The sequence below is a fragment of the Gopherus flavomarginatus genome, chromosome 7, assembly GCF_025201925.1.
Source record: "Gopherus flavomarginatus isolate rGopFla2 chromosome 7, rGopFla2.mat.asm, whole genome shotgun sequence".
In the NCBI taxonomy this organism is placed as follows: Eukaryota; Metazoa; Chordata; order Testudines; family Testudinidae; genus Gopherus; species Gopherus flavomarginatus.
In genome coordinates this window covers 53,151,288-53,177,456 of record NC_066623.1, presented here as the reverse complement: position 1 = coordinate 53,177,456, position 26,169 = coordinate 53,151,288, and the positions used below count along the sequence as shown (strand labels likewise).

The 26,169-nt window shown below is 47.5% G+C and overlaps 1 protein-coding gene across 6 annotated transcripts in view; it reads right to left on the bottom strand.

Annotated features, from left to right (window-relative positions):
* The window catches only part of KIFAP3 (kinesin associated protein 3), a 174,970-nt gene extending 149,065 nt beyond the window's left edge, over positions 1 to 25,905 (bottom strand). The window contains exons 1-2 of one of the 6 annotated variants that reach the window (XM_050963135.1): positions 6,573 to 6,661; positions 1,465 to 1,554 (exon numbers count right to left, since the gene is read on the bottom strand). Coding sequence is in view for 4 of the 6 variants with exons in the window: in XM_050963132.1 (XP_050819089.1) it covers positions 25,785 to 25,894 (110 nt within the window). In the remaining 2 variants the exon portion in view is untranslated. Of the gene's footprint in view, positions 1 to 1,464; positions 1,555 to 6,572; positions 6,688 to 25,784 lie in introns of those variants that run through there. The other 5 variants (XR_007775618.1, XM_050963132.1, XM_050963134.1 and 2 more) reach the window with 5 other exon arrangements.
* Positions 25,906 to 26,169: the final 264 nt, after the last annotated feature.

Sequence of the window (26,169 nt, the reverse complement as noted above, 5' to 3'; positions counted from 1 at the left end):
TCTGAAGACTATCCCCTTCAAGATCACTATCATTTTCTATAGTTTCAGAGTTATCTGCCAATAATAGTGTTTCAGTCACATCATGTATATCACACAGCAACAGTATATCAGCTATAGTGAACAGAAAAAAAAAATCTCCATCATCCAGAAACCACCATAAATAAGTTTGTGATAAGAACCAGCAGATTACAAAAAGAGGTAATTGACGGAAAAAATTGCCTAGTTTGTTTATGCAACAAATGCTCCTTACTGTATGATTGAGAACCCATACTTCATTAACATGGTTCAGTCATACAGTCCACCCAACAGAGCAGATGTCGCAGGCAAATTGCTGGATAAAGTGTATGAAGAGAAACTGAACAGTGTGCAAAAGGTCTAGAAGGTAAAATTGTTAACCTGAGTCTTGATGGGTGGAGCAATGTCCACAATGATCCTGTTGTATGTGCTTGTGTGACAACAGAAGAAGGGAATGTCTTCCTTACAGAAACAATTGGTATACCAGGAAATGCACACACAGCACAATACTTACAAGAAGTAGCAGTAAAAGCTATAACAAATTGTGAAAAAAAATTCAAAAGTCCAACATGCAGCTTGGCCACAGACAATGCTACAAATGTATCCAAGACGAGAAGAAATTATTTAAAAGAGAATGAAGAGTCCCAAGCTAATAACATACAGTTGCAGTGCTCATTTGATGCACCTCCAAGCCAAAGACTTCAGCGTTCCAGAAATTAAGGCTAATGTTGTTGAAATTACAAAATACTTCCGTAACAACCACTTTGCAGCAACTGCTTTGAAAAACGTTGAAGGAACCAAGCTAACTTTCCTACAAGACATGCAATGGAACTCACTAGTGAACTGTTTTGAGCACTATATCAAGAATTGGCCTAATCTGATGCCAGTTTGTGAACAAAACTGTGAACAAACAGATGGCACTGTCACATCCAAAGTTCTGAACATTGGGTTTAAGAGAAATGTTGAACACATGCTGATTACCCTGAAGCCTACTTCTGTAGCCTTGAACAAAATGTAGGAAATAGCTTTTATTTTATTTAAATAGGTTATGTATTTTATTTTATTTCAATAGGTTTTATTGCTGACGCTGTTGAAATTTGGAAGGAACTGAGTGAGATCTTAAAAAGAAAGTATGCAGTGGCAGAGTTAAATTACAAGCATTAAAAACACGAATGGGACAAGAACTCTCTCCAGCTCATCTTCTTGCAAATATTCTCAATACTCGGTACCAGGGTCAAACCTTAATTGCTGAAGAATAGCAGCTGGCTATGACATGGACATCCAGCAATCAACCCTCCATAATGCCAACTATAATAAACTTCAGAGCTAAGGGTGAACCATTCAAGAAATATATGTTTGCTGATGATGTTTTAAAGAAAGTTACACCAGTGAACTAGTAGGAGTCACTTAAGCACTTGAATTCAGGCACTGTTGAAGTGATAATCTCACTTTTAACAGCAGTCGCTTCTTCTGCCGATGTAGAAAGAATATTGCCGTCCTTTGGACTAATTCATTCCAAACTGAGAAATCGTTTGAGACCTGAAAAAACAGGAAAGCTTGTTTTTCTTTTCCAGATTATGAACAAAGAGGAAAATGAAGGTGCAGACAACTGAGTTAGCTGCAGAAGCCAATATTTTAAGTTTCTCATGTTGACCTGGCTGACATAGTTGATTTAATTTTTGTTTTTTGTTTTTTAAATTTCATTTAACTATTTTATTTAAAAACTATTTTAGCAAAAACAATCCGGACTTTAAAAAACTTGAATATTTAACTAACTTCAAAAATTCATAGGCTTGTTTTGTTAAAATATTATATGTTTGCTGTTGAAGAAAGAAAATCCAGAATACATAATGTTGTTGTTTTAGTTAAATAAAACAATTGAAATGCCTGTCTGGTGATGTTCTCCTCCTAATACAGCATGGCAAGAAAATCCTCCAAATATTAATGATTAACCTGTTGAATTTGGAGATATTTATGAAGCCACTAGGAGGTGAACTATCTCCTTCCTTTACCTTTGGTAAATGAAATGACCAAACAATCATTCATTTTCTGATACAGCTGTAAAACTCATCTGAAAAGTTTTCAAAATAAATCACTTTAAAAATATATAGTGTGTCCCTTCTAAAAATGAAACCTACACCTATCTCTGAGTTGTGAAGAATATGTATTAAGGTTATAATAACCAACAAGAATACACTTTTATGTAGAAATCCATGATCAAATCGAGTCTTCCTGACTAGTGATTTAAATCAATTTGATTTAAATCAAATCCACCCTCACTTTTTACTTATTAATTAACTCAGAGTATGTATTAATACCTGGGGGAGCAAACAACTGTGCATCTCTCTCTATCAGTGTTATAGAGGGTGAACAATTTATGAATTTAGCCTGCATAAGCTTTATACAGGGTAAAATGGATTTATTTGGGTTTAAACTCCATTGGAAGTTGGGCATCTGAGTGCTAAAGACATGCATACTTCTGTGAGCTGCTTTCAGGTAAACCTGCAGCTTTGAGGCAAGTAATTCAGACCCTGGGTCTTCGTTGGAGCAGACGCGAGTGTCTGGCTCAGCAAGACAGGGTGCTGGAGTCCTGAGAAGGCAAGGAAAACAGGAGCAGAGGTGTCTTGGCACATCAGTTGGCAGCTCCCAGCGGGGTTTCTGTGATCCAACCCATGACAGATCAATCACGGAATCAGAAAGATAGGCCTCATATAGAAGTCAGAGGATCCAAAAAGGCATTTAATTTTCTAAATATGCCCGTTTTTTGAAAGTCTGCATTCCTAATCCTCAGCTTCCCCAGAGACTGATGCCATTAGCAATTACTCATCTCTCTCTAAAGGAATCCTTTCTCACAGATCCTGCTGATAAGATAAGACATGTCTTAGGCCAGTGGTCCCCACCATGGCGCCCGCCAGGGCATCTATGTGCACCTGCCTACTGACAAGGGAGCACCCCACTGCTGCGGAGCGTGGCCACCAGACAAGCAGCCGCCGAAATGCCGCCAAGAAGTGGCAACGTCAAGAAGCGTCACTGCCGAAAAGCCGCTGCTTCTCGGCAGCATTTAGGCGGCGACACCTCTTGAGGATGCTGCTTCTAGGTGGCATTTTGGCGGCAATGCTTCTTGGTGTTACTCCTTCTCAGCAGCTGCTTGTCCAGCGGCTGTGCTCCTCAGTGGCTAGTCATCCAGCGCCCGTCACACTGAAAGGTTGGGGACCACTGTCTTAGGCCTTGTCTACACTACCATGTTTTGTTGACAAAACAGTAAACTGAAGCACTACCCAAAAAATAAAAATAAAAAATGAAGAACTCCAAGATGTCCACAAATCCCTTCTGCTGGGGCACAGGCCTCTACAGTACCTATTTTTCCAGAGCCTGAAACTTCAGTGTCTCAGGATGATTTTGATGGCTTGTTACTTGGCTTGGTTGATTTTTACAATTCACCACCACCATGAGATATAAATCAAGCAAGTCCAAACCTGTTTCATTATATCTATAGATTTTCGGTAACAGGCTATTTCAGGAAACCTCTGTGAGCTTGATCTTTTGAGAGACTAAGCATCACCAGCTCCTGTTATAAACAATGGGAATTGAGGGTGCTCAACACCTTAAGGTATTAGGGCTTGAGTGAAGGAGTTTGGGAGAGGAACTGTAATTTGTGAGCCTGCTTCACTCAAGGTCTACTTTTTGGAGGGTAGAGGGAATTTGTAATAAGGCCCACCTAGTAGATTTCTTAAGGTTACTCAGGAAGCCTTAACTGCGTGCATGTCTATATAATCTTTAATTACACAATCACACAAAATTTAAGGATAAAGGCCTTAGTAGTAGGATGACCGTCAAAGGTGGCCAGTTTTTTTATTCTCTTCCAAATTCATTTCCACCAGTTTTACATGCAGAGAAACTAATTAAATATTCTATGCAGAGTCAAAAACTGTTTTAATTGTCAAACTTGATAATATTTATGAATAGGCTGAAGAGCAAGCCTGCCCAAATTAGTTGGCCCACAATGAGTTTTAGCACTGCCTTCAAGTTTTTTCCTCATGGAACCTGCCCCTATGTAGGGTGGAGGCATGGGTGAGCACGGGACCTATTGCTGTGGAGATCCTCTTCTTTTCTTTCTTTGTGCCAGGGGAGGGGACCACATAATGGGTCACAGGCTATGCTCTACTATGAGACTAGAGCAGCCTCTCCTCTGTGGCCTGGGGGCCATTTTCTTCCTCCTGCATGCAGACAGGCCCAATCGTTGCGAGGGAAGTTGCTCTTTCACCTGTAACTCAGTGTCCTCATTTCAAAGCCTAAACTTGGAGATGTGCTTTGAGATAACAGCCAAAAAGCACTAAATAAGTCTGAACATTTCTTTGCACTTATCATTTACTATCCCCTAGAACAAATGTAGTATATATGGGTCTCCAGTGCCACAAAGGAAATGTTTTTGTTTTTTAAATAAATGAAACATTTCTATTCTTAAGTTTTGCAGCCATCCATCTACTTGAAAAAAAAATCCAATGTTGGATGATCGTCAAGGCTTGAAGGACAAAGATTGAATCAGGTTGCTGGTATGATGCAGCCATGCCATACTGTCTCCTTCACTTCACTTGCCTACTTGGTTCTTGGTTCTTGAAATTGACAAGAATCTCTATTAAGGTTTAAAAGAGGAAGTCTTGTCTACACACAAAATTTGCATTGATTTAGCTCTAGTGTCAACTGAATTAAGAGCATCCACATCGAGGTTTACTCCAGTTTAAATCCATTCTTTTTAAATCTAATTTTGTTAAACTGGTGCAATTTTTGTGCATATACAAGGCAAAAAATTCTTGTGATCCCCCATGCACTAACAACTTACAACAGTGACCCAGACAGAATGTTGGGGTGGGAGTCTGCATGGAGGCTGACAAGGGAAAAAACAGAGAGCTATGCTTCACATCTGCCCAGATCCAAGCCAAACAATAGGACACTGGGTTTGTTTCAGCAGTTTCTCTAGAACACAAAAATTTAAAGTCTGCTGCTGAAAATGCTGGAAAAAAATTCCTCTGAGATCACAGAAGTGGTCTTCGTAGAATATACACATTAAGATAGGTCTACTTTGAACAGCGCTGTCCCTAGCTATTTTGGTGCCCGAGGGTGAGGGGGAGACAGGAGTGGTCCCAGGCCTCCACAGTGGGGGCTGTGTGTGGCCCCGCCCCAGGCCTCCATGGGGAGGAGAGGTGGGGGGCTGGCCCCAGGCCTCTGCGGTGGGGGCTGAGCGGGGCCCCGCCCCAGGCTTCCACAGGAGGGGGGGCTGGCCCCAGGCCTCTGTGGGGGATGGGCAGGAGGGGGGCTGGCCACTTCCTGCAGGAAGTAGAGTGATCCAGACCCAGCCTGCTCTGCTCCCCTGGCTCCCATGCTTGGGGGGAACCAGTGAGTGCAGGCCCAACCACTTCTGGAGTCCTCAGGGGAGTGGGGGCAGGGCTGGGGCGGAGGCCCTGGGGAAGAGCTGGAACAGTGGCTGGAGCAGCACACACCTGCATGCAGGTGCCCCAAATTTCCTGGCACCCTATGCAGCTGCGTACTTTGCCTATGGGTAAGGACAACCCTGACTTTGAGATGGCCATTGCAACTTTAACATCAGATGACCACTCAATTTTCAGCTATGAGCATATCTTCACAGCAGAATCAATGGTCATCAGAAATCATTGGTAGTTTTCAGTGCATTTTAAAATCAAGGATCTTAGTCATCTGACATATGCAAGTAAACAATCTAAGCAACAAGGGGGTGACAGAACTCTGCATGTGACTGGGGTGTCCCAACATATCCAATCAAACCTCTGCAAAGGCTGTTGAACAGTGCAGAAGATAAGCTGGACGGGGGTGGGGGTGGGATGAGATCACCAGGAGCTCAGAAGGGTTAAAAATTATGGATAATGAGAAAATCCAAAATTAAATAGGGTAGGAAAAAATTATAAAGGCTCATGCTTATCGGGTAAACCAGCCACTAACTGACAAGGGTTAAGAAGAAACTTTCCCAATGGGCAGAATATTCTATAACTGTTCTTGGGGCTGCTTGCATTTTCCTCTGAAGAAGCTGGTAACAGGAAAGGATACTGGACTAGATGGATCCTAATCTCTAACTGGGGCAGCTTCATAATTAAACAATCGTGTCAGCAGACCATCATCCACTCATCACTCCCAAAATGCCCAACCATCCAATCCCTCAGATCCACCCTTCCCCTCCATAACCCTTCCCTTTATCTACCTCGCTAATCTCCCATCCCACCTGCTCAGTGATCCCCAGCCATCCCCCCTTATCTACACCTCACCCGTACAGTGCACACCCAGCTATACACTCCAAACCCGACCTAACCTCCCCCCATAACCCCACCCGTCCTTCCTACCCATCCCCCATCTAGACCCCATCCCCCCGACCCTCCCCACCAGCTCCACCTAGACCCAATCCCCCGACCCCACCCATCCCCCCTCCGCAAACACCACCCATCCCCCATCTAGACCCCATCCCCCCGAACCCCACTCCGGTGCTGCCCCGGCCTGACTCAGTCCCCCGGCACGGGGCGGGCGGGCAGTACCTCTTGAGGTATCTGGCGTCCTCCCCCTGCATGGTGCCGGGCCGGGGGCGGCTCCGCAGCGGCCGCTGTTACCAAGGTGAGAGCAGCGCCAGCCCCGCCCGCACACAGCGCCCGGCCCGTGCAGCTCTCCCTAGCGCGCAGGCGCAGCGAGACCACAGGCCGCGTCGCCGCCGCGGGACTGATTTGGTGCTGCCTGTGCAGAACAAGATTGGGCTCAGAGGGGTGAGACCTGCACATCGCCCCCTGGAGGCAGGGAGGAGACACTGCTTGAGCTCATGGCCATTCCTGGCAAGGCGGGGTAGGCTCCCTGTCTGAGTCTGTGCAGCCGCTTCTCTGCCCCAGGGCCCCTGACCCAGGCTGCAGCAGCCACAAGTTCCCCCTGTGGGTCAGGCAGGGGGCCAGCACGTGACACAGCCTCTAGGGGCAGAACTGGTGTGAAGACCAGTTCAGCTACCTTAGTTCCAGACCCAGTCATAGGACTGACCTGGTGTGGAGGTAGGGCAGGGGTCTCAAACTCAAATGACCACGAGGGCCACATGAGGACTAGTGCCTTGAACCAAGGGCCACGTCACTGCCACCCCTCCTCGCTGCCTCTGGCCCTGCCCCCACTCCACCCCTTCCATTAAGCGCTGCCCCTGCCCCACCTCTTTCCACCCCTTCACTGCCCCAATCCAACCCCTTCCCCGAAGTTCCCATGCCAAGTGCGGCAGGGGATTCAGGGCAGGGCGTTGGTGGGTGGGGTGCAAAAGGGTGAGGGGTGTCGCAGGTGACTCAGGGCAGGGAGTGCGGGATGTGGCAGGGGATTGGGGTGCAGGCTCCAGCCCTGCATTGCTTCCCTACAGTCGCTCCGGGGTGGCAGTGGCATGCACCGGGGCCGGGACAGGCTCCTTGCCTGCCTGCCCTAGCCACTGGCTCCGCGCTGCTCCATTCGAGGAAGCAGCTGGAACCCTGTCCCTGCAGCCCCTGAGGAAGGGGGAGGGGCTTTTGCTGCTTCTCTAGGTACCTCCCGCAAAGCTCCCATTGGCCTCGGTTCCCTGTTCCCAGCCAATGGGAGCTGCGGGGGCGGTGCCTGGAAGAAGGCAATGCAGGAGCCCTCTCCCTCCTTCCCTGTCCCCCCCCCAGCCCGCCCCCGGCCCAAAGGGGTGTGATGCCAGCTGCTTCAGACAGGGGTGCTGGGCTCGCAGCGCCATGGGGCAATCTCGTGGGTAGGCAGGGTGGGGAGCTTGGCAGACCACACACGAGCCCCGCGGGCTGCATATTTGAGGCCCCTGAGGTAGGGTGACCAGATGCCCCATTATTAGGGGCTTTGTCTTACATGGGCAACTATACCCACCCCCATCCCCTCAAAAAACATCCCTATTTTTCACACTCTGTGAAGGTATCCTGACCTTTTATAGTGAACTGGTTTCAGAATAAACAGTCAAGGCCACCTTAAATTGCTTAGCACTAGGTCTGTTGCTGTGATCAGTGTAAGTTGCACCCAGTATGGCTAACCTCAAGCATCCAACATTCGTGAGTCAGGCACCAAAAAAATCATGAAAACAACAAGGAGTCCAGTGGCACTTTAAAGACTAACAGATCTATTTGGGCATACACTTTCGTGGGTAAAAAAAAAAGCTTATGCCCAAATAAATCTGTTAGCCTTTAAGGTGCCACTGGACTTCTCGCTGTTTTTGTGGATACAGACTAACATGGCTACCCCTCTGATTCTTGACACCATGCAAGAAAAAAATCATGAGACTTTTCATAAATAATAACATTGGGGCTCTTTTTCTTTGCCTTTTTGTTTTGAGACTCTGGGTTAAGCTTGGGTCACATTTTCCAGCTTTTCTCCCAAACCGTGAGGGCTAGGAAGTATCTTTTAGTGAAAACCGAGATTCTCATACTCTCCAGGAACTAGATCTTGAGGGAAAACACCAAGTATTACCAGACTTGTGATAAAATTGTGAGAGTCAGCAATGCTGGGAGCCATTTTTAAAACTGCTAAGAAAACATCCCCATTGTAGACAGACCACAGGGCAAAGATGCTAGGACAAACACCTACTCTTCCTTGAAGCATTATGGTGTCTGCCAGACCTGCACCTCTCTAGATCCAGGTCTCCTACCTGCAGAGTAAAGTGAAGGAACTCAATTTATCTGCCTTGGATAGTTTGAGCGAAACATAAGTAAAAAACCTGATATTTCAGCCACAAAGTTACCATCTCTGATCTGCGCAGGGCTTCTTTAAAAAAATGCTCTGGGTGTAAATAAAAAATAATCCCAAACAACAAACAAATCACATATGGGCTGAAATCTCCCACATTTATGCACAGTAAGGAAGAGAGTTTTGTGTGTTGCAGCAGTTTGTTAAAGTTTCCTTTGGGGATTATTGAAAGCTCCATGGTATATTTTGTTCATTTGCATTCAGATAACTAAACTCCTGCAATTTTATAAGAAGTTTCACAATATCTAGTGTTTTTCTTAAAGCCCCAGTTCCTGGATGCATGTGATTAGGTGAGACTTTCAGCTTTCACTTAAAAACAAAGTTTCTATACCTTAGGGTTGCAGAGAAAAGCTTGAAAATGTGATTTGAGGGCATCCTAAAGGCAAAGAACTATAGACAAAGAACTATATCTATCCTTTTATATCATGATTTGTAAGCCAGACTCAGGATTTTTGGGTTCCTGGCTCATGATCTTTGAACTTTTGTGGTTGGAAATACTGAAACGGGTTCATTTTAAAATCTCAGAAGCACAAGTATATACATGTGCAAACATAGGCCTGATGTTGCAAAACATATGCATGTGAGCAATTTTGATACGCAGTAATTATGTACGTATCTTTCTCTTACAAATGGAAAACTGACACATAGTGAAGCAATTTGCTGTGGCCATCACATATGGTAAAACTTAGATTAGCACTCTGATTTTACTGGCTTCCAGCCCTATGCTCAGTCCACTAGGCCTTTTTGGCTCTCAGTATAAAGAAATGCAACTGTTCTGCTTCCCCCTCCCTCACCTTTATGATCTTCTCATTTCTCAACCTGACTATTTTAAACAAGGCAAACCACAGTATCTATATGCACTATTATTTGTTTTGTGGTAGCACCTAAGAGACCCTGTCATAAACCAGGAACCCATTGTGCTAGGCACTGTATAAACACAGCACAAAAAGATGGGGACTATAAGCCCTAAAGAGCTTACAGTCTAAGAAAGCACCATAGCCCCAATCTTACATAAGAATGGACAGACTGGGTCAGACCAATGGACCATATAGCTCAGTATCCCGTCTTCCGACAGTGGCCAATGCCAGGTGCTTCAGAGAGAATGAACAGAACAGGCAATCACTGAGTGATCCATTCCCAGTTATCCACTCCCAGCCTCTGGTGAACACCCAGAGCATGGTGTTGCAAAATATCTTGCAAAAATATGTGGGCAACTTTACACAAACAAGGGCAGAATGTAGAAGAATTTCCGAATGGGTAATTTGATAAATACAGTCTTTTTGTTAACGGCAACCCTTTAAGATTCTGCTCTGGCTTTGCTCATACCACACGGGGAAAGGTGCCAATATTCATTTCACAGTGCTAATAATAGAAGATACATTTGTTTGGGAGGGTGCTAGTGTAACCCCAGAAACCCATCTGCCTTTTCAGCAGCAATTTGTGGGTCAGCAGCTAGTATTAATTCGCTTTCTTTTATCAAAAACTGCATTTGGACTATTGAGCTGCTCCCAATTTTGCTTTTACACTGACAGGACCATAATTGCTGCTGGAAGTGCAGCTTGGCAGTTTAAAGCTATCACTTGTTCCTCCTTCACTTTTCCTTCCACCAAACTTCACTGAGAAAGGTTAGGCTTTCAGTAATTATGACCCAGCAAAACAGAAATGCCTCTTAAAAATATCTATAAAATCAAAAGTTTCTGATTCAGTCTCCATCCCTTGCTACTGGCTGCAGTATGTAGCAGTGGTCTAGCAGCAATGCTATTGGACTCTGGTGTGAGCTGTGTCCTAGTCCTACTTCCATCCTAGCCTCTTCTCACCAATAGTCTTGCCACAACCTCCTCTACCTGTCCTGTTGCCCAATATCTTCTCCTATGCATCTCAGATAGTAACCTTTACAAGGCTTTACAATAATGTAAAAGAACTGTTGGTATCCCTTTATCTAGTTTGGGAGCTCTGTAATAGGGCTTCCTGTGTTTTATTGCAGAAGCCACCAGAACCCAACAGAGAAGCAGGGTATGCAGGTAACTAGACCTTGTATGTTTGTATATAGTTAGAAAACTATGACTATTTGAAACCCAACTGTGTCCCTACCATTTCCTTGTATTCTTAATGTTGTGTAGAACAGCAAAGACATAACAGGTCTGGGGCGTCTCTTGGTCTGTGTTGGTAAAGCACTATGTAAATTTATGCTGCTATACCCTGTAAAACCATGTCTCAGGGACCAACCAGGTTCGTTAGCTGGGGTGATCTTCTAATAAACATGGAGCAGAATCATGTATAGTTGTGTATACTGTAAGGTGCTCTCCACAGGCAGGAGATTGCCTAATAAATATGATCTCTTGTATAGGTTTAATTGCAAAATTGATTAAAAACATACATAAATATAAGTAATAAGTAACCAAAAATCTGCATAATGTAGAGGGCTAAAGATGGGAAGTGTCAGTCAAGGAAGAGAAATTACAGGCACCCCTGGAGCTCTGAGAGGCTAAAAGGAACCCTGCTGGTGGGGGAGAAATCCCATAAAACCACAAAGAGCATAGGATTGCCATGCAGGATCAGATTATTGGTCCATCTAGTCTGGAATCCTGCCTTCAGCCATGTTCTTCACCTGATGCTTCAGCGTAGCAAGAGTGAGGCAGCTTTATGTATGTTTCCACCCTGGCCATCTATTTAGCATTTCCCATAGGACTGGCTAGTGTTACCTGGTTACAATATTTGGAAGAGGATCCAGGGTCTCTTCCTGTCCTGGTATCGCCCCCATTATGGCCAGTTGTGCTGTCATCTTTCTACCACGCCTTTTGCTTTAGCTCTCATTGCCGATCCCAGCCCAAAGACAGCCTGAGTCAGAAAGGCATATTAAAGCGAAATCCTCATCCTTGATTACCAGCACCCATTGCTCATACCCAGCACACAACTGGCTGAACTGTGACATCACTATGACTTACAGCAGTGGCTGCAAATCTCAGAAGAGTAGTGGGTAGGATGGGGAAAGCAGCACTGTGGAAGCAGGTAATGAATTTTCCATTTTCTCTCCATACCTTTCCCTCCCCAGCCAATCTATAGAACATGCATACGGCATCATTTTTGGAACACAAATTTGGGTTACGTTGTTCTGCTATGTCAGGAGATATTTTTAATGAGGATATCCTCATGGAAATTGCCTTTACCTGAGCTTTGTTCCTATCAGAATTGTTTCCAATCCAGTTCTGGGGATCTGTGACTGGGCAGAGTTGCCCCACACTGGTACCGCAGGAGTTAACCCTTCCTTCCTAGCAGAGGAAGCCACGCCCCTGAGGCTCTGCTGGGCATGCTCCAACTGGAGAACAGGTATAAAAGCCTGCAGACCAGCTCAGTCAAGGCTGACCACTGGAGGCAAAGGATGCATGTTGCCAGCTCCTGAAGAGAGAGTGCTTGCATGCCAGAATCCAGGAGTCAGCCAAGCCAAGGCACTACCTGAGACCCTGACGGAGCACGTCACAGGGGAGGAACAGATCAGAGGACCCCCTGCTGCGGATGAACTGGTACTCACGGTAGGAAGTGACCCGGGGAACTCTACAGAGAAACAGTGTTAGAGCTGTATTGATGCTTGGTGTGTTGTGGGTGGATATCCACCAAGTGAGTGGCAAGCAGAGCTTGCCACTACCAGGGCCCTGGGTCGGAGTTTGGTGTAGAGGGCGGGCCTGAGTCCCTGTACCCCCTGAACCGTGAGGGATCCTAGAGACTCTGGCTGCTAGGCCATGCTACCCTGCCAGACAGAGCTGATAGGAGGGAAGGAGGCTGTAACCGACCGCCTGCAGGGAGGCGGATGCAAGGACTGGAGAGTGGTGAGGTGCTGACACCCTATCCCACTCCTGCCACAAAGGGATGCTGTGGTGCCAGGTTCGCTGCAAGTGATGGAGAATGTGGGCAGCAATCAGGGCCTGAAACAAGGACCCAGATACCCAAAATGGCCCCTAAGAAGCTTTTGAAATGGCTGCTGGAGAGCCAATAGCAGCAGGCAGTGCAACAGCAGTGAGCTGCACAACAGCAGTTGCAAGCAGCGCAGCAGCAAGAGCAACAGCAACAGCTGATTTGGGAGCTGATGGCCCAACAACAGGCTAACCAGGAGCAACTGTTTCAACAGATGGCAACGCTGATAAGACAGGCACCAAGCCCTCCCCTAGGTGTGGCAGGGGGCAGGGCCAGTGAGGGGCTTGGAGGACTACCAGTGCGCCTAACAAAGATGAGGCTGGGGGATGACCCCGAGGCATTCCTGGTGACTTTTAAGCAGGTTGCAACTGCTGCTGTCTTAGACCAAACAGGCGTCAGCCCCAAAATTTACCGCCAGCGACTCTACAGAGAACGTTGCATGCCGGGAGCCAGATCACAAGCTGCGGCCCAGCGAATCTGCAACCTCTTTTGGAGATGGCTGGAACCGGAATGATGGATGAGTGTTCAGGTAGTCAAGGCGATGGCCCTAGAGCAGTTTCTGCAGAACCTTCCCACTCAGGGGGGAAAGAGTGGGTGCAGAGACACCACCCAAAGACACTTGTGGAGGCGACCTCCCTAATGGAGGATTACCTGGCAGCAGAGGGAGAACAGAAGGCCAGCCCCCAAGGTGGGGGGCTTAGGTGAATGGAACCTGAATCCGGCCCGGGGGCCCGTAAGGTGGAGGGGGGAGGCCCCTATTGGTACGCCTAGGCAGCAGGGACACCCACGACCTGCAGTGCTAAGGACCCACCCGGGGTGGACTTTGTACAAAGCCAAGATGACGTGTCGGGGAGGCAGAGTAGCCCCTGCCATACGCCAGCTGAAGAAGGGAAGCGGTGTTATGAGTGTGGACAGATAGGGCACTTCTGGAGGGAGTGCCCATACATGGATTGTAATTATGGGCAGGTTTGGGCTGCGGGCCACCACGCATGGACATGGAGCTGGGGAAGATAGTCATACCAGTGAAAGTAGACGGGACATCTACCTGGGCGTTGGTGGACTCAGGGTGTAGCCAGACAGTCAGCCGGGCCAAGCTGGTAGAGCCCACTGGCCCCACCAGGGCTCCTATCAGCCTGCAGTGTATTCACAAGGATGTGAAGCCATACCCCACCATCTGGGTGCAGCTCGAGGCTGCTCAACACCAAAGGTGGTGTCTAGTCGGGGTGGCCCCAAAGTTGGCTTACCCAGTGATCCTGGGACGTGACTGGACGGGTGTCACTGACCTCTTGTAGGAGTAGGGTACGCATCCTGGGAGGAAAAGTGGGGGGCAGACTAGAAGGCCTGGATTATTAGGCCAACCAGCGGTGGACAACCCCCTGGAGGGGCCCTCAGGGAGTCCAGAGATGGAGGAAGGGAGCCAAACCCCTACCGAGCCCCCGACGGGAGAGGACCATGGATGTAGATGCTGACTTTCTGGAAGAACAACATGGGGACACCACCCTCAGTCAGGCCTGAGAACAGGCAACAGGACCCCCCAGGGAGGAAGTCCTGCCCCAACGCCGGCAGCAAGGGCCCCGATTTGAGATCCATCATGACTTACTCTATCGGGTGGTCCAGGAACCACAGATGAAAGAAGACCTGCACCAATTATTGGTCCCGTGGCGGTTCCAGCAGAACTTGCTCCACTTCAGCTCACTCAGTACCATGGGTTGGGCACCTGGGGAGGGAGAAAATGCTGCAATGTGTGGCCCAGAGATTTTTCTGGCCGGGCATCCAGAGGGAGGTGGAGGATTACTGTGCCTCCTGCCCCAAATGCCAGAAAACTGGCCCAAAATGCATACCAAAAGCCCCCCTTGTGCCCTTGCCAGTGATTGGGACACCCTTTGAGCGGATAGGCTTGGATTTGGTGGGACCTTTGAAGAGGAGTAGCTCTGGCCACAAGTACATCCTGGTTGTGGTTGACTATGCAACGCGGTATCCAGAGGCGGTACCACTACGGACCGCCATGGTACCGGTCATCGCCAACGAGCTCTTGCAGATCTTTGCTCGGGTCAGCCTGCCACAGGAGATACTAATGGACCAAGGGACTAATGTAACTTCTAGACTAATGGCAGAATTGTGCCATCTGCTGAATATCTGTGTGCTTAAGACTTCAGTTTACCACCCTCAGACGGATGGGTTGGTAGAGAGATTTAATGGCACCTTGAAAGCCATGCTAAGGAAGTTCGTGGATGACAATCCTCGGCACTGGGATAAATTGCTCCCAGCACTCCTCTTTGCCGGGCAAGAAGTGCCACAGGCTTCCACAGGGTTCTCTCCTTTGAACTCCTCTATGGGAGGAAACCCAGGGGAATTCTTGATCTCCTAAAAGAAACCTGAGAAGAGCAGGAGACCCACGTCCGAGGATCCATCCAGTATATCCTCCACCTGCGGGAACAGCTCTGAGAGTTGGGAGCCTTGGCACGGGAGAATCTGGTGAAAGCCCAACCTAGCCAGGAGGCTCAATATAATAAAGGGGCCAAGATGAGAAGTTTTGAGCCTGGAGACTGTGTCCTCTTGTTGCTACCTTCCTCTGAGTCTAAGCTGTTAGTCAAGTGGCAAGGACCCTTTGAGGTGACTAGACAAATAGGGCCCGTTGACTACGAAGTGTGGATTTCAGGATGAATGAAAGACACTCAGGTCTACCATGTAAACCTCCTCAAGGCTTGGAGAGACCGGGAAGGCCTGATGATTGCCCTGTACCCTTCAGAACCTGAGTTGGGGCCACTGGCGCGAGATCCAGAGGAGTCAGGGTCTGCAGCCATAAGCCTGGAGCTTGACCCAGTCCAGCAGGAGCAGCTACAACAGCTGATTTCAGCTTTCCCCACAGTTCTTTCGACACAGCCCGGGAAGACCATGCTGACCAGCCACCATATCGCCACCATCCCCGGCCATAAAGTGAGGGAGAACCATCACCAACTCCCCGGGAAGATGTGGGAGATGGTAAGGAGAGAGCTTGACAAGATGTTGACCCTGGGGGTGGTCAAAGAGTTGCAAAGTGAATGGCAGAGCCCCATAGTACTAGTTCCCAAGCCAGATGAAACAGTCAGGTTCTGTATTGACTTCGCAAGGTGAACATGATCTCTCATTTCGATGCCTACCCCATGCCACAGGTGGATGAACTGCTGGAGCGACTAGGTAAGGCAGAATTCATCTCCACCCTAGACCTGACCAAGGGGTATTGGCAGATCCCTTTGACACCAGCCTCCTAAGAAAAGACAGCATTCCCAACACTATTTGGCCTCTACCAGTTTACAATGATGCCTTTTGGGTTACATGGGGCCGCGGCTACCTTCCAGCAGCTCATGAATCAAGTGTTGAGCCCCCCGAGCACGTACGCTGCAGCATACATTGACGACATTGTCATTTACAATGCCAACTGGGAGGAATATTTCCAGCACCTCGCTGAGGTGCTGCAAGCACTGGGCAAAGCAGGTCTCACTGCAAACCCAGTCAAGTGTCACTTGGGCCAAAGAGAAATGACCTAACTGGGCTATACGGTGGGTCGAGGGAAACTCTCTACCCTTTGGTAGATAAGCCTTGAAGAACCACCTGATCCCTCGCCCAACTAAAAGGCAAGTATGGCAATTTTTAGGGCTGGCCGGGTACAATCGTTGGTTCGTGCCTAACTTTGCAATGCTCACTGCCCCCTACAGACTTGATGAGAAGCTCCCAACCATGGAAGGTCCAGTGGTTGGAAGACTGTGAGAAGGCCTTTTGTGCCCTGTGGGAACGATTGACACGGGAACCAATACTGATCCAGCCTGACTTTGCAAGGCCCTTTATCCTCCAGACGGATGCCTCAGAGGTAGGGTTGGGGGCCGTACTGTCGCAAGAGGTGGAGGGAGAAGAACACCACATCTTGTACCTAAGCCGCAAGCTGTTCCCCTGAGAAACCCGGTATTCCACCATAGAGCAGGAGGCCCTGGCAGTTAAATGGGCAGTTGAGGCCCTGAGGTACTACCTATTAGGGAACTCCTTCGCATTGGTAACAGACCATGCATCCCTCAGATGGATTAACAGCATGAAGGATGCAAACACACGGATCATGCGATGGTACTTGTCCCTCCAACCCTACTCCTTCCACATGTTATACCACCTGGTAAAGGCTCATGGGAATGCAAACTTCTTTTCCCAAGTTGGGGAAGAGGAGGGGGAGGAAACGGCCAAGGGTCAGCCAGTCTCAATGGCTGTCTTAAGGGGGAGGGTAAGTAACAGGGCAGAGTGGTCCCGCACTGGTACTGCAGGAGTTAACCCTTCCTAGCAGAGGAAGCCATGCCCTGGAAGCTCTGCTGGGCATGCTCCAACTGGAGAACAGGTATAAAAGTGGTTTGAGCATTGGCCTGCTAAACCCAGGGTTGTGAGCTCAATCCTTGAGGGGACCACTTAGGGATCTGGGGCAAAAATCAGTACTTCGTCCTGCTAGTGAAGGCAGGAGGCTAGACTCAATGACCTTTCAAGGTCCCTTCCAGATCTTGGAGATAGGATATCTCCATTATTAAATTTTTTTAAAAATTATATTAAAAGGGACTAAAGCAGGATATTTGCCATCTTGTTTGATAGGCTCACTGCCCTTGCAGCCCCTATCTCAGCCTGACAGAGTCTAGAATAAAATGACCTCAGCTTTGCCCTCTTTGTAGCAGTTGAGCCACAGGTGATACTAGAAACCGATAATCCTCTCCCAGTGAATCAGATGATGCTGGGTTTAGATGACAATGCTGCACAAACACCAGAAACCTTACCTTGTAAGGAATGGTGTCTCTAGCCTCTGTTTGTCAGAGGGCAGAGATGGATGGCAGGAGAGAGATCACTTGATCATTACCTGTTAGGTTCACTCCCTCTGGGACACCTGGCATTGGTCACTGTCGGTAGACAGGCTACTGGGCTGGATGGACCTTTGGTCTGACCCAGTATGGCCATTCTTATGTTCGGCAAGTTCTTTAACAATCATGCTGCCAGGCAACTGCTGCACCAGTGCTAGTTGCACAGGCATTCTCTTGATTGTTCATGCTGCATTATATGGTCCCGGCTGCTCTGTTCATTCTGGTGTGATATTATTCAGTTCATGGTATATATCGACAGCATGCACAAGGACATATGAGGCTGGATGAGTGAAATCTAATGGCATGTCTACACCGGCGAAGTTACAGCACAATTCAGAGCAAGAAGAAAAACCGCTGTTGTGTGTTCATGCTAACAGCTGCCTGCACAATAGCATGTTCACACTTGCAGCGCTATTTGGAGCAGTGCCCCTGGGCAGCTATCCGACGGAGCATCTCTTTCTTTTTTGCTGCTAAGACTTGTCGGAAAGTGAGGGGGTCACAGGGCATCCTGGGTCCAGTCCCAATGTTCTGTGATGCATTGCTTCACATCCCAGAAAACCCTGGACTTCCGTCCGCATTTGGCGCCACCTTTCAACAGTTTGTCTACTGCATGCCCTGCCTCTTTCAGACTACAGGAATGGATCCCGCACTGTTGATCTGTATCACTCTGACTAACACGTCTCAAGTGGCAATGGAGTTATTCCTTGAACTACACAGTCACGAGGAGTGTGACGTTGATCTCACCATGCATACTAGCTATGACACGAGATTGCTTGTGACTTTCATGGAGGTGCTGACCCCAGTGGAACGCTGCTTTTGGGCTTGGGAAACAAGCAGTGAGTGGTGGGATCACCTCATGATGCACATATGGGATGACGAGCCGTGGCTGCAGAACTTTCGCATGAGGAAAGCCATATTCATGGGACTGTGTGATGAGCTTGCCCCAGCCCTGTGATGCAAAGACATAAGAATGCGAGCTTCCCTGTCCTTGAAGTGCGTGGCGATTGCACTGTGGAAGCTGGCTACTCCAGACTGCTACCAATTGGTCGCTAACCAGTTTGGAGTGGGAAAGTTGATCGGTGGACTCATGTTGATGGAAGTGTGCAGGGCCATTAATCACATCCTACTCCGAAAGACCGTGACTCTGGGCAATGTGCATGACATTGTGGATGGATTTGCACAAATGGGCTTCCTTAACTGCGGAGGGGCGATAGATGGTACGCACAGTCCAATTCTGGCACCAGACCACCTAGCCACTGAGTACATTAATTGTACATTAATCAGTGGTTCTCCAAGCACTTGTGATCACTGTGGACGTTTCATGGATATTAACACAGGCTGGTCCGGAAAGGTGCATGTCAAACGCATCTTTTGGAACACTGGTCTGTTCAAGAAGCTGCAAGCAGGGACTTTCTTCACGGACCAGAAGATCACTATACAGGAAGTTGAAATGACTATTGTGATCCTTGAAGTCCCCACCTACCCCTTAATGCTGTGGCTTATGAAGCCGTACATGGGGCAACCTGACAGCAGCAAGGAGCACTTCAACCACAGGCTGAGCAAGTGCAGAATGACTGAGTGTGCATTTGGCTGTTTAAAAGTCCGCTGGCAATGCCTATATGTGAAGCTGGACATGGCCGATGACAATATTCCTATGCTTATAGCCGCATTCTGTACATGCCATAATATTTGTGAAGGGAAGGGTGAAAGCTTCACTCAGGGCTGGACTGCAGGGGCTCAGCGCTTGGAGGCTGAGTTTGAACAGCCAGAGACCAGGTCTATCAGAGGTCATCTCTGAAGTTTAAATGCAAGATTTTATAGAAGCAATATTGTTTGAAACACAGACAACACTGATTCAGTGCTTTGAAACACAGCCAGTACTCACACACCTGTCACTAACTGGCTGACCCCAGGCAAACACACATGAGCCACAAGACTCCCAAAATGGTAAGTAGCTGCAGGGGCAGGGTGAATCACTCTTTCTGGACCCTTCTGTACACTGGGAACATGACTCTTGAGGAGAACTAGCACTGTAGGGGGGGCTTGGTAATCATTCCTGTCCCTACACTTTCCACAGATTGTGATCATTATGGAAGATATCTCACTACTGAGGGTGAGCAGAGAATCAAGGGAAGGTCTTCTCCAAACCTGTGGCTTCCATCCTGGCCCCTATGCAGCTTGCTTGTGTGCATCAATGATTCCCCTCCCTGACACCATGACAACACAGTGGCATGGGAAAGTTACCGTTAACGGGGCAAGAAACAAAGCAGCTCTGCTGAGGAACCTGTGGCAATCGATTGCCCAGTATCTCCATGGGAGTTTCCTGGAGATCTGTGAGGGAGATACCCATGAAGTAAGGGATTCTATCAACAGCATGTTCCATCACTCAGAATAGGAATGCAGTGGGAGACAAGCCTGATTTCTGCAATCCTTCTGACCACAACAAATCGCTTCATCAATTCCCAAAATCAGATCCACTTACCAGGGGCCTTCTCTCCTGTTTGCGCTTCACCAGGATCCGATTTCTGTGATTGGCTAGGCTCCTCCAGGATAGAAAAGAGCTCCTGAGTGCATGTATCTCTGGCCTCTGAGCCATCCTCTGCCTCTGGGTCTCCCTCCCCCTCTTCAACCAAGATTTCCTCCTCCTGGCTCAGTCCACTCTTGACTGGCACGTGAGCCAATGAAGTATCCACAGGGGCCTTTGCAGTGGAGATGGGGTTGCTACCAAGTATCATGTCCAGCTCATGGGCACAGCACCGGAGAGGCGGTTTGCCTCCCATGCCTTGTGGTAGGCATTACTCACTCCTTCACTTTTACCCTACACTGCAATGTGTCCCAATCATGGCCCCTTTCTATCATGCATTATGAAATCTGTCCATGGGTATCATAATTCCTACAGCTGGAGCGCATCTGGGACTGCACTGCCACCTCTTCCCAAATGCTGATGAGGTCCAGTAGCTCGGCACTGCTCCAAGTGGGGAATCACCTGGTGTGTGGAGCAGGCATGGTCACCTGGAAAGATGCACTGAGACCACTGCACGCATCACTGAACAAACAGGAAGGGGACTTTCAAATTTGCAAAGGAATGTATGCGGTGGGGATGACCATTGGTCACCTGAGAGCAGGACAGTAGAGTTCAAACTGAAGAGCACAGAGGTGAGAACATGCATTGTGGGACACCTCCCGGAGGCCAATCACAGCACTGTAAACACCATGGGATCTACACTGGCACCATGGCACTGTACCCCCGGCGCAGAAAGCTCTTCACCTCTCATCGGGGTGGTTTTTTTAGAGTGCTACAACTGCACAGTTTCTGCACGCTAAGTAGTTTGGCAGCGTGTACACCTTGGGAGTCACAGCACAGAAAGTTGCTTTACTGTGAAGAAACTTGCCAGTGTAGATGGAGCCTAAGGCAGAGCTGGCTGCAAAGCAGAGGTGCTGGATACCAGAGGCAGCAGTCAACATGCTCTCTGAAAGCCTGTGTGTGGGTTTTTTTTTTGTTTTTTTCTTTTTTTTGGTAAAGGTTTCAGGACAGCTGGTTGTAAATAAAAACTGTGTTTGAAGGCAGCTAAAAGAGAAGAGTTATGAATGGGAGAAAACAGAGCAGAGTGGGAAAGAGGGTGAGCATTATTGAAAGAAACAAGGAAGGAAAGGAGGGAGAGAATTTAAAGTGGAAGGAATTCTGATGAGGAATGTATGGAGATGGAGAAATAAAAAGATGTGCCATGGTGCGAAAGAGACTGGAAGAAAAGCAAGAACTGAAGAGTGATCTTGAACTAAGACAGGAGCTAGACAGGAATCCCTTAACTAACTACAGTTACAGATTATAGGTAAAGTGTGCTGTATGTAGCTGTCATAAGCAGATAGCTAAGGTTTAATGTCTTCACCTGGGAAGAAGTAACCTGAAACACCTGACCAGAGGACCAATCAGGAAACAAGACTTTTTAAAATCTGGGTGGAGGGAAGTTTGTGTCTGAGTTCTTTGTCTTCTGCCTGTCTTTTTCTCTCGGCTATGAGAGGATTTCTGTTTCCTGCTTTCTAATCTTCTGTTTCCAAGTTGTGAGTACAGAGATCATAAAACAATAGGGGTTATTGTTTTTTTCTTTTGTATTTACGTGGTATTGCTGGAATGTTTTGAATTGTATTCTTTTTGAATAAGGCTGTTTATTCATATTTCTTTTAAGCAAATGACCCTGTATTTGTCACCTTAATACAGAGAGACCATTTTTATGTATTTTTTCTTTTTTTTTACATAAAGCTTTCTTTTAAGACCTGCTGGCGTTTTTCTTTAGTGGGGAACTCCAGGGAATTGAGTCTGTGCTCACCAGGGAATTGGTGGGAGGAAGAAGTCAGGGGGAAATCTGTGTGTGTTAGATTTACTAGCCTGACTTTGCATTCCCTCTGGGTGAAGAGGGAAGCACTTCTGTTTCCAGGACTGGAAATAGGGAGGGAACACCTGGAGGGGGGTAGGGAAATGGTTTATTCCCCTTTGTTGTGAGACCCAAGGGATTTGGGTCTTGAGGTCCCCAGGGAAGGTTTTTGGGGGGCCCAGAGTGCCCCAAAACACTCTAATTTTTTGGGTGGTGGCAGCTTTACCAGGTCCAAGCTGGTAACTAAGCTTGGAGGTTTTCATGCTAACCCCCATATTTTGGACGCTAAGGTCCAAATCTGGGACTAGGTTATAAAAGTAGCATTGATCTGTTTTCTATTTGTTTTATACTGCTCCTTTAAAGAGGGAAGTCCCCATCCTAATTTCTTTTCTTTCCTTCATCCCCATTTTTCCAGTGGAAGAAAGTCAAGAAGAAGGATAAAATGGAGAGCAAGTTGGAAGGGAAATAAGCCAACCTATTTTTTTGGTTTTCCAAAACTGAAAACCAAAAATTTCTTTTGGCTTTCATGTAATCAAAAGACCAAAAGCTTTTGCCAAACTTTCAAACAAAATAAATTTGTTCATCCCATTTGAAATTTTTCATTTAAAACACAGAATTTCTCAGCCAACTCTCACTCAGACACAGTCTGCTATAGGGGAGACTCACACACTGTGCTCTCTCATGGAGACTTTATTTTTGTTCTTTCTTGTTCTGTTGTTAGTTTCATGTAAAACAAAAGTCATCCTGACTGAAAGGATATGGATGCCCTTTGGGCATGATCCAAAGCCCGTTGAAATCAATAGGAATCTTTCTGTGAACGTGAGTGGCTCTTGAAGTATGAAAAAACATGGCAATAAGTGCTAGGGCTGTGATTGCCTGCTGAAGATATTTTGGGATCTGATTTGCTTCAGAGCCTGACTGAATCCATTTTAGTTATTTCAGGATCGTAATTAAAAATAAACTAAACCAACCCATCAGCATTGCTTTTCTCCAGAAAATAAAATTATTATAAATTTAATAGATTATTTTTTATCATATAGGATGGAAAAAGTCTGAGACTTATAGTCTCCACTTCTAAGATCTCTCCCTCTGTATCCATTTCTGCATGGTAAATCCAGGGTCTGTCTCTCAGGGAAATAAATTGCTGCATGTCTTTTCTATGACCCTCTTTTAAATCAACTGTCTGTATAAAAATCCTCATGGAACCTTATTAGCTAAAATAAAATGCCACCTGATAAGGTGACTGACTAACCATAATAAGGGATTACACCAGGCCAGTCACTGAGGTAGAATTCTTGGTGTTCTCATGTGCAGTCTCATCTTTACTGATTGGATAGTAAAAGCTCAGCTTAAATATTGATACAAGAAGGAAGAAGTGAGAAAAGATGAAGCAAAATCTGATACTCTAAGGCAAGGTTTTGCCTTGATGAAGTTAATCTTGGTAGACAGATCAGGAATGTAGCTGAATGCTTTTTTGGTCAGCAATGGTTGCTACATCTGAACAGGAGAATGGTGTTTTCAATATGATGTGGTCACAGTGGTAGCCAATGGCAGCTCCTGGTGCCTCTTTGAGAAGGACTGGGATCAGGGCCAGCTTTAGGAAGTGCGGGGCCCAATTCAAACAGTTTCGATTGGGCCCTGGGAGGGATGACTAAAACAAAAAAACACTTAAAAAAACCCCTTTCATTTCTTCCATGTATTATTTGCTTTCCATGACTATATAAATAATAACAAAATTGTATATTACATACATTGCATCATATATTAATTAGCTGATTTGCACTTTCATATTAGGAAAATAATTTGTTTTGATAGTTGTACAACTGATTTTCTTCAGTAATGTTTATTTTATTATTAATATAAAATTGCCCTTTCCTTTCCCCCCCCCCCAGCGCCGCCCGGCTCCATGGAAACAAACCCTCCTTCCCCAGCTCCACCCCGTCGAAACAAGGTTGGGGGGGGCGAGAAGAAACGGCACACATGGGGTGACCAGATCACAGCAGTAAAATAGGACCTTCCCCCTCCCTGCTCAGCCCCACCATCACACCCCTCTTCACCCCCCAGTCCCCTGCTGGCTTGCTGCATCCCTCCTAGTCAGTCCCCCACTCACCTCCTTTCACCTTCTCCCTCCCCTGCCAGAAACCCCCATGCGCGCCCCTAGAACGCCTGTTGGCTCACTGCTTGCCTCTTTGCCTACCCGCCACTTGCCCCCTCACCCTACTCTGCAAGTATAAAGCCTCATTCAAAGACCCAGGGGTCACTATATTATGGCACACAGCAGTCAATCAATGCAGTTGTAGATAAATCTCTGCATTATGCATTTTTGTATAACTTTTATATGACTTTGTATTGAACCTTGGTAATATGTTATAGCAGACCCCAAAGGTAGTGTAATTAAGGTAAAATAAAAATGTCTTTTTGCTAGGAGTAGAATAAGATCTTCCCCCCACTTTGTAATCAATTGCCCTGTTGAATGAATGAGGTGTGAATTAGAAAGGTGTGGAAGGCAGCACCTCCAGACAGCTGCAACCCTTGGAGAGGGACTGGGAGCCAGACTAAGGAGAGCTTTGCCCAGGCTGAGTGGGATGGAGTTTGAGTGCTGGGTGCAGGCTCTGGGCTGGGGCACTGGGTGGGGTGCAGGAAGGGTGGAGGTGTGCAGGCTCTGGGAGGAAGTGCAGAGGGGTGGGTGCAAGCTCTGGGACAGAGTTTGGGGGCCAGAGAGGGGGTGGTGGGTGCTTGGGGGGTGGAGGGGAGGTGATTGCCATCACTTGTGGCTTCCTTCCTCCTCTGCTGCCCCTCACCATAGCCTCGGTGGGGAATGGGGCTGCCCCTTGCCCAGTGTTTGCAGGAGTGGTGGCTGGGGGAAAACCCAGTCAAACTGTGGTTTTACTCATTCGTTGATGGGTCACTTTAACCCCTTACACACCCTTTCCCGCCTCTCTCACCCCACTTTTCTACTGGGCTTGTTTGAGCTTTTCGGTGGAGCCAGATGAAAACCACAAACCCCAGTGAGAGCAACAGGCTGGAAGACTAGACTGAACCCATCACCCAGCCTAGTCCATCCCAGAGCCCAGGACTGAGGGCAAATGTCCTCACATCCCCAGGCCACCTGTTTCCACTCCTGGTCTCTCCCAGCACTGCCAGTGATTCTCTATGGCTGCATCGGGTGGGATTTCAACCGGACCCCACCTCCCCCCTGCTAACTTCAACCCTGTTTTACAACCACTCTGCACCAAGAGCACCTTCCTTCCCTGCCCTAGAGCTGCTGGATGGCTAGAAAGCTGAGCTGGGCATTTGATTGATCTGGAATTTATCATGCCCCACCTCAAAAAAACCTTAATATCCACACAGCTTGGGAGGGAATAGCCCCCCCAAAGCCAGTCTAATTTATTGTTGTAGGGCAAATGAAGGAGCCATAGTATAATGGAAATATTCAGTCCCTACAGAGGTCTTGCAGCAGGGAAAGCAGAGTTGATGGGAACGGAATTGGTTTGGATAGGAGCCCCAGTCCCCTTCCTTTGCAAAATAATTTGGAGAGGGGAATCAGATCACTCCGTGCCTCAGTTTTCCCTCTTGCGGGGGGGGAGGGTATAAAAGTCTCAGCCTGCCGTGTTGCAGACCTTTCGCATTCTCCCCTCTTGATGTATTTGATTTCCTCCTCCAAACCTCCCTCTCTCTCACCTGGAGTTCACAGCACTAAGTACTGGCTCTGGGCTTTTTTTCCTGATTTACATTACATGATCTCAACTTTAGTTTTGAAACAGACACAGGCAGGCAAAAACTCACCCTCAAACAGCAACACCACCGAAAACCACAAAACCAACCCAATATTACAAACCTGCGGTGAATCACAGGGTCAAACACTCACCATTGGAAGCCCCAGCAGCTGCTCAGGTGAGTGAGGTCCACTGCAGAGATTCCTGTCTCCTCCAGGTAAGTGCTGGGGGAGGGGAGGGGAATGAAGGCTGCAAAGCACATGTGCCTTCTCTCCCCTCCCCTCTCCTGGCCTGCAACACCCACGTAGCTGCCTCTGCCTCAGCCCTCTGCCGGCCAGCTTCTCTCATTGCCTAGCGACAACAGCTGCTGCTTCCTGGAGATGCTGCTGGCGTGGGGCCCAGTTAGGGGGAATTGGGCAAATTGGCCTAAAGCCGGCCCTGAATGTGGACACAAGAACAAATGGATATAAACTGGACATTAGGACGTTTAGACTTGAAATTAGACGAAGGTTTCTAACTGTCAGAGGAGTGAAGTTC